We start from the raw sequence: 14573 nt of genomic DNA on the forward strand, positions 1-14573 counted from the left end.
GTGAAATGAGTCAATAAAGGACCAGTTCATGCATCTTAACATTTACATGGTTTTAATAAATCCTTGTCTGAATATTTTGTGCATAAATTCAATGGAAAGAAGAGGATTAAATGTCATTTCTAGGAATACATGGTTTATTGATGGTGGAAAGTAACACAGATATAATCTGTAAAAACATAAAAAAATCCAATTTCAAAAATATTTAAAAAAATGAAAGATTTACAATAGTTAATCTTAAAATGGTATATAAACGGTACTTTTTCTCCATCACAAATAATGTTGCAAGTAGTGTCAGCATGAATACAACCTGAAGAGTAATACATGTTTATAAGACAATATGCTTACAATATGCTTAGTTTAGTAAACTGATTTTGGAAAACTGTCTGAGTGACTTATAAACTCTTAAGCACTACTATGAATAAGGTATTACTGACCTAAATTATACTGTTGACTGTAATATTTCTTAAAGCCCTGTTCTAAAGAATGATATCAGGTAACATTATTCTTGCTGTTTTCATTGTAGATGCAAAGATGATTGCAAATCTGTGAAATCCCAACAAATGGCAGTTTTAACTGTTTCTTGTAAAAAGTGCAATGACCAGTACAAGTGGTACTTGGTAAACAGTGCCACTGAACAGGTAAGAATTTAAAAACAATTAATGTAAGTATGTATGTATGTAGCTATTTGTCTACATCTCTGTCCACCTGCTTTTTAGACAGATTTTGACCACTGATAGCTTAAATTATAAAGCTTCACCATTTGATTAAGTAACAGGAGATAAAGAGAGAAGCATAAAGACAATGTTGACATCAAAATATCTAGCTACTCTACAAAGTTTAGCATAATATTTCTGGTTTTCCTGTGAATTGCAGTGTCATGTTGACCTTTTATTATCAGTGTATTTAAGTAAAAGTTTGACCTGATCCATATCTATCCATCCATCCATCCATCACCCTTTTCCCATTTTTGCACATGGAGTCAAGGTGTCACTTCAGCACTGACAATCATCTACAGCCAAGGTTCACACTGCTGGGTAACTAGCCTTGCACCTGATCTATAAGAGTTTTTGGAAAAATATTGCAGTCCATGAATTAATAAAATAGATTGCTTTTTTACAAAATGTTTTTAATTATTACAAAATGTTTTGCATGCCATTTTGTGTATTCACTGCAGTAAATATTTTACTAAATTATATCAGCTACTTCATTTATTTATTTATTTTTAGAAGAAAGGTAGGATTATGTTTTTGTATATGAGTAAAATCAGTATTCAGATTCTGCATTATACTACCAGCTTTGAATGTTATAATACTATTGTCTGTATATTGTTCCTGATACAACATTTCAGAAAATAAAGGTATATCCCATTCTGAAAGCCAGATTTCTGGTTATAATGTGTTAGGAGTCAACATTTTTTTCATACTTAAGTACTGTACTATGATTAAGGTTGGAGATAAAGCAATGAATAGGTCCAAATATTTGTTCAATTCTGCAATTATGTTTTTCAACTTATGTTTACTTCATCTGTAATATTTATCATGCACAGTAGAAAGTTTTTTTCTTTAATTATGCATTAATCTAAATCATATTTGTTTTTTAGCAATAGAGCTATATTATGGTATTGGTGCGCCCATAAGGTTTAGCTACACAAAGCATTACATAGTGCACTATAGCAATAATACATTGCATGTAGAGGAACTGAATGTGCCTCAACACTAATCACAAAACTCAATATATTGAAAAATAATGTAAATTGTCCTAGATTGGAAATTTGACTTTATTCAATGTAGATACATTACTTAAGGTTTAAGGTGATACTTTCTGCTTTTTGACATTTTTCTGTGTAGGAAGTAATCAATCAAACTGGGCAAATGTGATTTGAACTAAATGTTATCATTTAAGTTCTGCTCTGGAAGATATTTTTGACCTTGTATGTTTGTCCATTTGGCCAAGGTATTTTTCTTCTGCTCAACTGCTGACCATCAAGCCTAATAGATGGCTCACTCATTCCTGCTACAGGGTCAAGAGCCCTATGGAATGGTTATTTTCTTAGAAAAAAATATATAGAATAATGCTATTAGCTGTGCTGAGGAATCGGATTGATTTTTTTTTTTAATCTCCCCCATGGTATGTGTCCTACCCATTAATCTCAGGCAGTTTATCTTCATTACTTCTAGCTTCCTCAGCTATTCTGCATTCAGTGCCCAGATGTTTGTATCATAAAATAATACTGGCTCTATCACTGCTTTCTACAGCTTACATTTCAACCTCTTAGGCATTCTTCAGGCTTTCACTGTTACCTTGTGCCATTTGACTTCAGCTCTCCAGTTCTAGCTTTGATCTCCTCAGTCATACTTCCTTTGTCCTCACCCCCACCCTCACCCTCTGGTGCTTAAAGCTGCTGACTTGTTCTGCTATTTCCTCTTCTATCTCACTTCTTCTGATTTCCCCCATTTGTTGTAAAACATGCCTTCAGTTTTCCATTCCTTCCCCTATCCTTTGCTGAAGTTCATTTTCAGAGTCTGCCTGTAATTCCACATTGTCTGCATACAGGAACTTTATTAATCTGTCTACTGCAACCTGTTTTTGAATGTAGTCCATTATCAGGATGAACAGCAGTGGTCTCAGAGATGAATTCTGAAGCATACCCACTCCGACTGGGGATCTCTCTGTGAGTCTGAACACTATTCATACCTGTGCCATCAGGTACTTGCACATAGTCTGCACTAATTCTGGCAATGTTTCTGGAACATCAAACCATCTCAGTGCTAGTCAACTCAGCTTTCTTGGGACCTTGTCATATGCTTTCTTCAAGTCTATGAATGCCCAGTTAGATTATCTTCCCATCTCTAACTGCAGATATGATGTCAGTTGTGTTGCATCTAAACTGTTCATCTCCCATTATACTTTCTACTACTGTACATTACATTTATCAGTCACCCTGTCCAGAACCTTTATACAGTGTGACAGGAGTATGATACCGCAATACTGTCCACAGTTATGACTGTCCCCATTTTTTCTTGTGCACTGGCACTAGTATGCTTATTCTGCAGACATTTGGGATATGCCTTTCTCTCCATACTGCTATGAGTAACCTCAGGAGACATTTCTTCCCTAACTCACCCAATATCTTGATCATATCTGTCATGACCTCACCTGAGCCTGCTGCTTTCCCTGACTTCATTTTCTGAATACTGTTCTTACTTCTTCTAGGCGAGCCACTGTTCTTTTTCTTCTTTCATCATAACTTGTGTCTGGGACAGTACAGCTTCTGTGGGGTTTTCTTCATTCAGAAGTACTGCTTCCATCTGCCTTTGATGTCATGTGCAGTAGTGAGCAGGTTGTTGTTAGTATCCCTAACGAAGGGTGTCTGATTTCTATCTTCTTTATCTTTCTGTTTTTGCCTTGCAAGCTGATTGTTTCCTTGTGCCATCTACTGAGTCACTTTTCACTAGTATGCTTTCTTATCCTGGTCTGCCTTTTATGTCTCCCACTTTTAGCTGTACTCCTTTCTTTTGATGACTTATTAGACTTCTGCATTTCACCATCAGCTCTGCATATTCCCTCTTCTTCCTGAGGTGCTAGAGCCCTGAGTATTTCCTTGAACTGTTATGCTTTCTCTCCAGTCAACTTCCAGGTGCTCAGCTTAAACTCAGTTGGCCTAAGAGCATTCTCTGACCACTGTTTGCAGCTGATTGCTGCAACCAGTAGTTTATGCCATGGGCTTACTGTTTTACTGGGGATGACTTTGCAGTCACTGATTCTACCTCAGTGCCCTTTTCTGACTAGGAGGTAGTCTACCTGAGTTGCCTGTTGGCCACTCTTGCATGTGATCTTGTAAATGTTTCTCTTGCTGAACCATGTGTTGGCTACTAACAAGACAGAAAGAAGTCTAGAATGGCCTCTCCATCTTTATTCCTGATGCCTCACCCTTGTGGACTCAGGCAGTCTTCATATTCTGTTGTATATGTACCAGTATTTGCACTCAAGTCCCTCATTATCAACACTAACTTATGTTGCCCTGGTTTATCCAGTAGGTCTAGCAGTTGCTGTCTGAATGCACTCTCTTCCTTGATGTCAGAACCCTGCTGTGGTGCCTAGGCTAAGATTATAAATGCCAGCCCTTCCTTACACTGGAATCTGATTGCCATGAGCCTGGCAATGATTCTGATAACATCCTCACTGTTTTCTGAAGCCTTTACCTCGCCACAATTTCCACACCATTTCTAGTCTGTACTCCTCCTGCATGCTGGACTTTAGATCACAAGCCAAGTGGCTTTGCTGCTCTGCCCTTCCATCCTGACTCCTGGATTCACAACATGTCCAGCCTCCTTCTTACTGTCATGTATTCCACTTCCAAGTTCCATCCTGTCATTTAGACTATGTAGAGTATAGGAATGCTTTAGTTCATGTTTGGTTGATTGATTGATTTTACATCCAACTTTTGTTCAACAGAGCCTGCCAGTTAATCCAAGCTGGACAACTGAAAATGAGATAGCAAGTAACTTATTGACCCAGGGCTGCTGGGCTTTATGGTGGGCACACACTGGCCAGTAGGGGCACAGAGTCCATGGTGTAGGTCAGTGTAGTCCTCAACCCACTTATCCCCAGTAAATAGCCATGCTGTTTGGCAACATTAGTCAACTTGAACAAATATCCTAGCGTCATCTTTTTCACCATTGAGTGTCTAGCTCTGACACAGCTCATAGTCTGTGATATGTGTTCTCCTATCTAGGGGATACTGCACACCACAGCTGATGTCTCATCTAGAGTTTGTGCTGCTATCCACAACTCAATTCTTGGGTGAATTTGAGTTGGAAACACTCAACATGTTTTTTGTGAAGTTGGAGGAACCCTAGAGAGCCACAGGGAGAACATGCAAACTACATATAGGCATTGCCTTAAAGTCAGGCTCAAACCTTTTGCATGGGAGAAAAAGACATAACAGAACACATATATCTTTTCAAAGTACCAATTACATGATGTTACTAGCATATCAAAATGAATACATGCACATTTTCAAATGAGAAAATAACTAAGTAGTATATACAATCATGATAATTATCAGTATTTATAACTGTGGTAATAAAGTAAAATTGAGCTCTTGCACAAAAATTCAAGTGAGACAAGATGAACTAGGAAAATATGGCAAATGAAATACAAAAAAAAAAAATTGAAAACTGGCGATAAGGTAGCATCACAACTGGAGTGCAACTGATCCACATTCGGCATGACATATGCAGAGTTATTTGGAAGCTATTAACAGGCTGTACAGGCTACACATCCCAACTCAACACTAGATTAGTTTACCTTGTGTCTGGAATAACTGAGAAAAGCACTTTTCTGAGATTGGTTGAATTAGTGGATTAGCCAGAAGAGGCAGTGACATAGCTAGATGTTCATTAATAAAGTTCTTAGTTCTTCTCTGAAGACTTGGTGACATGCTACCTTCCTGAGGGTCAACAGAATACTGTTATGGAGTTTGGCAATCTAACTTGAAAAAAGAGCATCACAAAAATAATTTTGTGATTTTAGCATACGGACATGGTGCTTTCCTTTGGATCACAGACATATTTCTTTAAACAATTGTTTCTAGTTATGGCAGATCTAGATTTGAAAAGGTTGCCAAAACATCTCTAGATATTCCTAATTTAGGAGTAAGATCACATACAAAGAAATCATATTCCACGTTATTTCTAAAGAAGAATTATCTTTCTCTCAATCCTCCCCTGCACTGGTCCTTAAACCAGGAGAATGAGCTACTTTTCCTAAAAAGCTACACATGTAGGGAAACCTATGACTAATACATCCAGCGTCTCAATCTTTGCAGGATGATACTGCTCTGGCTCAGGTAAGGCCTTTTACAGACAGACCCATCAATCTTTTAAAAAAGAAGACCATGCTGTCCTTTGGGTGATTGGTACACGTATCTTAATGGTAGCAGCACTAGTGTTGCCTGAGAAGATCTACTTTCCAAATTATCTAAATCAGGATCAGAAATGCTCTTAAGAGATTAATAGCTTGACAAGGGTTCTGAGGAAATGGAAACACCTGCGCTTTATATTCTTCTCTATAGTTCCTCTCTCAATAGCCAAGCCAGCTTAAAACAATTATTTAGGTTAAACTTTGGCTTGTAAAGCAGGAGTAGGGTTCTAAGGGAACAAACCTGATGTCTATGGGTAGTGGTAGTATGAGTAATTTCTTTAACTACTTAATCCATGCAAAAATAAACACACACGCACACACCCATATACAAATACATGCACATGAATAATGACTACAGTTACCATATGAACAAAAAGCAAAAGTTGCAGATTTGTAAAATAATGTATTATCCTACAAAAAGACAATGCTTCTAAGCACATACAGAAAGGTATTTGTCATAAGGCCTGTTTAAATCTTTGAGTTAACGACAAAACAAAAAATATGCAGTAATATTTGTTGAAATGAGCTAACATTACTTCACTTGTTATCTCTATGACAGACTAACAAAGCTCTGACTATGACTTAGGTGACCTGGATTCAAACAGCCCCAGAGTAGCAGACATGGGTTAGACAGGAATTATGAAACTATGCTAGTTTAACATTTTCAGGGGGAGGGAGTGGATGCAAAAATAAGGAGAACATTTTTCATGGTAGCATCTTCGATGGAGACTGGGGAATGTGTACTATCACGCTATCTTATGTTTCCTCCATATTCACAAACTTATATTCAACTTATATTGGCAAGCTTGAGCAATACTATAACAGAATAACCAAATTTGTAGCAAATATCTATAAAAGATCCTATTACTATATAGCAATCCCAAACAACATTGGATGCAATTCCCAAACTACCTTAAAATGAACCAGCTAAAACTGCCTACAACTTTCCTTACTGATCAGAAAAATGCCCATCCTTAAGCTCGCTCCTCGAGTAGTAAACTTCCTGCAAGAATTCATTAATGATGATGTACAAATAAGATAAGTCAGTACTATTTTTTGTATGTCAGTTATTCCAATGATTCAGCTTCCAGTGTAGGATCATTATTTAATCTGAAAACAGCTTAGAAACTAAATTACATTCATGTAAATTATTACTTACGGTACAGCAAGGGTAACCCCCACCACACCAACACAATTTGCAATTAAATTAATAAAATAAAAATAAACAATTACTTGTAAAAATGCTATGTTTTCAGGAACTTAGAGTTTTCCTAGGTCATACGATCTTCTCAACTCCTAGAGAAATATTTGCAACCATATTCTTGGTTACAGTTAGGTGCTAAAGCAACAGACTTTATGTAGAATTTATGTATTTTAGTTTACCATATAAGGATACCGTATCTTTTTTTGGTTCATAGATTCATAGGTGTACACTAGGCTAATGACCACAAGGGCCTTTTTAAGCCTAGCCATGCATCCCAAATCTCTGACAAGTTCTGATACCCTTGATAAGTGTAAGCAGAGGCTTGGGAGGTGAAACATTTACAAGCAGAGGCGTGGGAGATGAACCATTTACAGGCTGTCTCTGTCCATTGGAGATATAGGTGCCAAACCAGGGATGAATTTCCTGTCCCCCATCCAATTGTCCAAGTTACACTTGAATTGTTTTAGGGAGGAACTCCACATGGATGAGGAGCTTGTTTCAGAGAAAGATTAGTTTCTGTGATATATACCTGCCTCTCCAGCAGGCCCTATTTATATCACAGGCAAGGTTTAAATTTTTAAAACAGGTAATTCTGTTTGTTTTGTAGATATGCAGGAGGTCCATCAGACTGGGGTGTGACAATGCCTTGTGCACCAGGCATAGATCTCCCCTCAACAGTCTATAGTAGACAGAAACCAGAGACAGGGCCTTGAGGCAGTCTGCATAGGACATATTACTTACACCCCATATTCTTTTAGTGAGGAAGTGCTGTGGATATTCCAGTTGTTGGATATGCCTGGTTAGGTACATACCACATGAGGCATTGTGCTCAATGATAGGTCTGATGAATTCTGAATGCAGTGGATCAGTGACTTCTGTGGACCTAGATGCCATACCTTTGTTTATAAGTTGCACATCACAGAATGATTTCCTCACTACTGTAGACACATGATGGTCAGTGGCTAGATTACTGTCTATGTGTGTTCCCAGGTCCCTGATAACTGGGTCAGCTCTTAGGGGTGTGTTGTCAATATGATAGTTTCCAAGGGTGGATGACTTCCCAAAGGATACTTTTATGCATTTCTTGGCATTTAATTGTAGTCTATGGATCTGGCACCAATTTTTTGTATATGTCAGCCCTTCCTGGAGAACATTTGTGTTAGTGGGCAGTTCAATGACAGGTCCTAATTTGCAATCATCTGCAAATTTAATCAGCCAGAGACCATTGACATTGGCCTTGACTCCAAAGCAGTAAATGCCTAAAAGGAGCGGTCCCAGGACTGATCCCTGAGGGACTCCTCTTACGACTGGCCTCTTTGTAGAGGTGGTCTCCACAATTCCAACTTCCTGGGTCCTGTCTGTGAGCTAGCTGGCTATTCACCGGGTGACATAAAGGTTTGTCCCTAACTTCTTAAGTTTGCCAACAATGACTGGTGGGGGGGGGTTATGTCAAATGCCTTGTCCAGGTCAAGGTAGGCAGTCTGAACCATTTTTCCCTTATCTACTGCTTTGCTGACCTTCTCAAAGAAGTCCACCAGCTTGAGGAGGCATGACCTGCCCTTGATGAAACCAAACTGGGTTGAGTCCAGAGTCAGGAGGTTTCCTGTGTCATTATTGATCATTTCCATGATGATTCTTTTCATGGCTTTGTAGATGAGACCAGTGAGACTTATGGGTCTGTAGTTTCCAGGGTCTGTATATGGCCCGCCTTTGCACAGAAGGATGACTATTGCGGTTCTCCATTCATGAAGCATAAAGCCTGTTTTGAGGCTACAGTTAAATAGGAATTCCAGAGGGCCTGATAGGGCATGTTTCATGCTATTTAGTAGGTATCCTGGGATATTGTCTGAGCCAATTGATGCAGTGTCTGTGTTCATAGAGAGCACATTAAGGACCAGTTCCCTAGTGGTAGCAGGGGGAGTTGTATTTGATGATTTTTCCTGGGGGAAAGTTGATGGAGAGAGAGTGGTAAAGTTGGAGGTGAGTTTGTCAGCCAGTAAGTTTGCTATATATTCTGAATTGTCTCTTTATAATTATCCATGTATTTTGGGTTTCTAATACCATGACAGGAATGGACCCCATTCCTAAGTTAAAGTATGATTAAAGTTTATGAAATTAGTATTGTTTCAGTCTTTGATGTTAGCCAGAAGTGCTCTTCTCAGCACCTGCAATGCGCCCAGTAATGACTCCTTCTGCAATTCATACATAGTTACATGTATCAGTAACATATCTAAGTACAATTGTAAATTCTTTTTTATAAGTCCTATAGCTCTTACTACTATGGGAACTGTCTAGGTATCCTTCTTCCATGTTGCCCTTGTTTCTGCCTGCAAATCCTGGTATATTATGAGTTTGTGTCTCTCTGTATGTAAGACACTGTAGTCACTGGGAGTAGCAATTTGAATGATGAATGTTACTTTTGTCTTCTTTTCATGGACTACTATATCTGGTTTTCTCGCATCTATTTTTTGAACTGTAGGTAATGGTTGATCCAACGTGATATAATCTTCATCATTTTCTGTAATGCTTTGTGGCTTGTTTCCAATGTTTTTCAGCTGTTTCAGTATTATAATGTTTGCACACTCTCGAGTTCAACAGTTTTGCCACATTATTTTACCTTTCAGTATACAGTCCTTTTGCCATTAGTATATCACAACCAGCAATAAGATGTGCAACTGTTCTAATTCTGTTTTACAAAATCTACATTTGTCTGTTTCTCCAAATGTTCAATGGACTTTGTAAACCAACGTGTATGTAGTCCACTATTTTGGGCCACCAATATTAACCTTTCACCTTTTGATTTAAATTCATCTCTCCTTAAGGATTCCTGCATTTGATCCTGATGAGCATGTGGCTGTTCCAAGAATTGTCTGTATTTGCAACTATATTTATGCATTTTCCACATTTCTTGCCTTGTCTTATCATCTGATCATTCACTTTCTATTCTCTTTTGTCTTTTCACACATTCAGTTGCTGCCTGATTTTTATCTACCTCTGGTTTGGTTTCTTTTCCAGTTGACACCAAAATGCTTCCACTAAACTAAGCAGGGAAGTCATCTTAGACTTATTCTCCTCATGTTTTAAAACTTTCACTACATTTGAGTCTTGTGAGGTCAGCATATAAGCATGCAGTTCCACAATTGCTGATCTGTACACGTAATCAGTTTTGAGGAGGCCCATACCTACTTCAGAACGAGGAATTTATAGTCTTGGTATACACTAATTTTATAAATCATGTGATAAGCATGAAACATCCTTTTTGTGTACCTGTCTAGCTGATCCAGCACCTTTTGAAGCCAGTCAATCACTCCAAAACTGTAAGTTAGGACAGGAAGATCAAATTGGTTTATCGCTTGGATTTTGTTCCTATATGTCATCTCTGTTTCCAGCACTAATTTTAGTCTATTCCTTACTAAGTTTTATTTTCATTTGTTCATGTTTTATTGTTGATCCTTCATCAATTTCCAAGATATTCATAGACTCCCTCTTGCTCAAGTTCTTTTATATCACATTCCTGTCACAGGCTGATGTTTTCTTAGTGTTGCAGCTTTCCTGTTTTAAAGGTTGCTTTTGCACATTTATCAAGACCAAATGACATTGTATTATCTTCTGAAAAAGTCTTGACCACTTGCAGTTGTGCTTTCAGTTCCTCATCGGAAGAAGTATACAGTTTTAAATCATCTACTAAAAGAAGGTAGGAAGTATTTATACTTTGTTGTTTTCTGGAAGTCAAATTGTACCCATTACCTAATCTGTTAAGTAGACAGCTTAATGGGTTAAGAGCAAGACAAAAGAGCAGCCGTGACAAAGATGCCTGCTGGAATATCCCTCTTTGCATTTTTATCCCTGGAATAATAATTTGTCCTTTATCATGGCTAAACTGCAAAGTGGTTTGCCAGTATTTGATGGTCTTTGTAATGTAATTGATCAGTGTACGGTGTATCTTCTACATTTATAAACACTCTTTTATCCATGAATGTGGGATACTGTCAATTGCTTTTTTGTAGCCTACCTATGCCATACTTAAATTCTTCCCCTTTTTACAGTTCTCCATTATGACTTTAACAGCAAATGATCCTTTGTTCTATATGACTTTCTTTTGTTACCCTTTTGTTCCATTGCCATGATTGCGTTTTCTTCTAAATGACTATAAACTTTATTGGCATCAATTCCAGTGTATAGTCTATACATCATTGGAAGGTAAGTTATTAGTCTATAGTTTTTAAGATAACTTGCAGGTTCATACTTAAGTAAGAGTATTGCTTTTCCTGTTGCTAAGCAGGTTGGTGTCTGTTCGAGGTGTGCATATAAACAGTTCTTCATGTAAAGATGGTAATACTTTCAATCAGAAGTTAGGTACCACATCTGGGCCTGGGGGTTTTCAGTTAGGAGCTTTCCTTCACTTTGTTTCAATCTTTCTAGCCATTACTTCATCCCATTTCATATCCTGTACATTTGAACATTTTATTATTTCTTTTGCTTTTTCTATCTATTCAGCATCTTTGTTATATTCCACAGGATCTTCATAGATATTTCTTCATAATGACTATATTTCGTCTTTTTTTGGTGGTGTTTCAATTCCTTTTCCTTGTTTGCCAATTCTCTATAACACTTTTTTGAGTCATTAATATTATTATTTTGTACTCTTTTATATGGGAACTCACTGGCCTATCACTCCACAACATTGACTGCATCAGAGTTGCCACAGTTTCCTGTTCTTTCCCTTGCTGTGCAACTCCAACTGAACTGTTGTACTGGTTTCATGTAGAAGGCTCTAAACGTATCTTCATATGGCAACTGATCAGATGTTTCCTGCCCCATTGGTTTCCTCCTTAATTTGGGGATCCATTACTTTAAACTGATGTGATGTTAACAGAGTTAGATTTTATACAGTAAATCTTTCACTTTGCAGGTAATCCATAACCTCAGTTTCAGCTGGCTCAGTTATAGGTGGCTCCATTTACAATGAGCTCTGTACACAATTGCGTATTTCATTTGATGTTGTAGACATAGTTAAAGAATGTCTTGTGGTTGTTCGTGGCCTGGAAGGCCAAATTTATCTCAAATTTGGCTTTGGTTGACTTTATTTGTGCTCTGAGTTATTTGTTTCATTTGATGAGAGTGTTTTTATCCTGTTGGGTGCTGTACTTCCTAATTTTTGCCATGATTTTCTTCCTTCTGTTAAACAGCCTATTGATGTTGTGATTCCACTAGGGTGGCTTGTTTTTTGACTTAGTTGTGTACTTTTTCCTGGTGGGTACAGCCGCCACTATGCAGCTATTAACATGCTTGTATAGGGTTTCTGTGAACCGTTTTGTACATGCAGCAGTGTTCTCAGATTTTATGGGGGTTTGAAATTTTGCCATGTTATCACTTAGTAATAGGAGGTTAGCCTTAGAATAGTTCCTAAATATTCTAGGGTTAGTTGGGGTTCCAGGTTTTATTTTCACTTCAAAGGAAACCATTTTGTAGTCTGACCTTACCAGAGAAGACATTTCAGTATGGGGTGTGCAGCACTCTCCCATATTAGTGAGGACCAAATTTGGTGTGGTTGCACCCACATGTTGGTGTATTCACAATCTAAAACCAAAAATCACCAGCAGGGCGAATGGAAGACACATCTTTATTCACAGTATAACAGTTGAGCGCTTTCATCAAAAAAGTTTTGAAAGCTCTGATGAAGTCAAACTTTTTTAATGAAAGCGCTCAACCTGTTGTAATGTAAATAAAGGTGTGTCTTCCATTCACCCTGCTGGTGATTTTTGGTTTCAGTTTATGTCTTTACATCGGTGTTTGCCATTTATTTGGTATTCACAATCTGGTCTAGGGAGTTTATGTTTAGAACATCCAGGAAACTCTGTGCCTGTATGTTTTGGTGCCATATATGAATCCCATTTAATAGTGGGGTAATTAAAGTCACTCAGAAGTATAGTAGTGGGTTGGATGGTGAGTGTTTCCGATAACTTTAAATACATGGGATGGGTTTGCTGAGTCATAGAGGGGGACCTATAGCTTGCAAGGAAGTGGTATTGGATTTTGCCTATGGTGATTTGAACATGGAAAAGCTCAAGTGCATTGTCCTGTTTGACCAGCTTTGAGGTACGTTTATTTTTGATGTAAATCAAAACACCTCTACCTTTAGTTCCTGTCTGTGTAGTAGCTGGTCTAAGTGTGTGGAAGACATTATAACCTTGCACTGTTGGCATGTTTTCTGTGGCTTTAAACCATGTTGCAGTGATCACACAGATGTCAGCATTCTCTAGGGTGAAGACAGCCTCTAGGGAGAGGAGTTTTTTTGTTTAAACTCCTAGCATTGAGCAGAAGCACCTTTAGATCTTTTTGGTTTTGATTTGCTATGTCAGAAGTACTTTTAGTTGGGCATTGCATAAAATAAAGGCACTGTGGGGAAAGACAATGTTTTAGTTAATATTTGAAAGGCTAGAGGGGACAGTTAAAGCCCATCCCTGGCAAAGCAGCATGGTCAGTTGACCATATCCTTTCATGCTGACAAATACTGTACCCCCTTAGAATGACACCAGAAATTAAGCCAATTATTAAAGTCAGTCATTTTTTTGTTCATATTGTGGGATTATCCTTGGAGGAGGTAAAATACTACTCAGTGCTAGGATCTTACCAGCCTGGGACACACATTTTGAGAGCTTTGTGATGTCTCTCTTCATATAGTCTAGAGAAATATGTCTCGGGTCTTTTACATCCACATGGACTGTGACTGAGATTTACTGGTAGAGTACTTGTGGTCCAATGACCCGAGTGTTTTGTGTGCAATGTGGCAGATCCTGGCCCTTGATAAGCAACTAATTGTGACTTTCTCCTTACTAAGCCTCATGAGAGAGACATCAGTGTGTCTCACAATGGAATCTCCAATGACCAGAATATTGGCTTGTATGGTGGCCTGCCTGATGGGCTTAGAAGTACTGGCTCCATGAGATGTGGCTGTATGTGTTGATGCAGGTGTTGTTTTGAAAGTGTGCATGTTTATGTTAGTGTTTTTTCATATCTACAATGTTTAGAGGAGTATTTCATCTATTTTTCAATATGTAGATGGTTGCTGGAATAAATAAGTTAGACTTTCACAGACTAAGAATATTATTTTCCTTTCAGAAGTCTCTAACAGCATATCAGTTTATTTATTATTGGCTGTCTACAAGGAATGCAATATTTTATTTTTAGTAGGTCCTACATTTTATATATTAAAAAAAGCAGAAGAATATTATAGAGACTTCAAGAAGCTTTTCATAACATTATTGGATAAGTTGTATTTTCCATTGCATCAGCAAATGACAGAAAAGAAGGAGTCAAATTGAAATCAATGATCTTGATTCAAGATGCTGCTGTAGGAAAGCTTCATCTCCAGATAGTCCATCTGAAAATGTTATCTTGTCCATCTTGTTCAATCCAGTCTTTTCCCACACATGCATAATTA

At 37.8% G+C, this 14573-nt stretch overlaps 1 protein-coding gene across 1 annotated transcript in view; it reads left to right on the forward strand.

Annotated features, from left to right (window-relative positions):
• PKD1L2 (polycystin 1 like 2) overlaps window positions 1-14573 on the forward strand; it is a 1522374-nt gene that overhangs the window by 424038 nt on the left and 1083763 nt on the right. Inside the window, exon 15 of the mRNA XM_044081586.1 lies at window positions 524-638. Coding sequence (XP_043937521.1) covers window positions 524-638 — 115 coding nt within the window. The remainder of the gene's footprint in view (window positions 1-523; window positions 639-14573) is intronic.

The sequence above is a fragment of the Protopterus annectens genome, chromosome 8.part1 (assembly GCF_019279795.1).
Source record: "Protopterus annectens isolate FY-2018-M chromosome 8.part1, PAN1.0, whole genome shotgun sequence".
Lineage (NCBI taxonomy): Eukaryota > Metazoa > Chordata > Ceratodontiformes > Protopteridae > Protopterus > Protopterus annectens.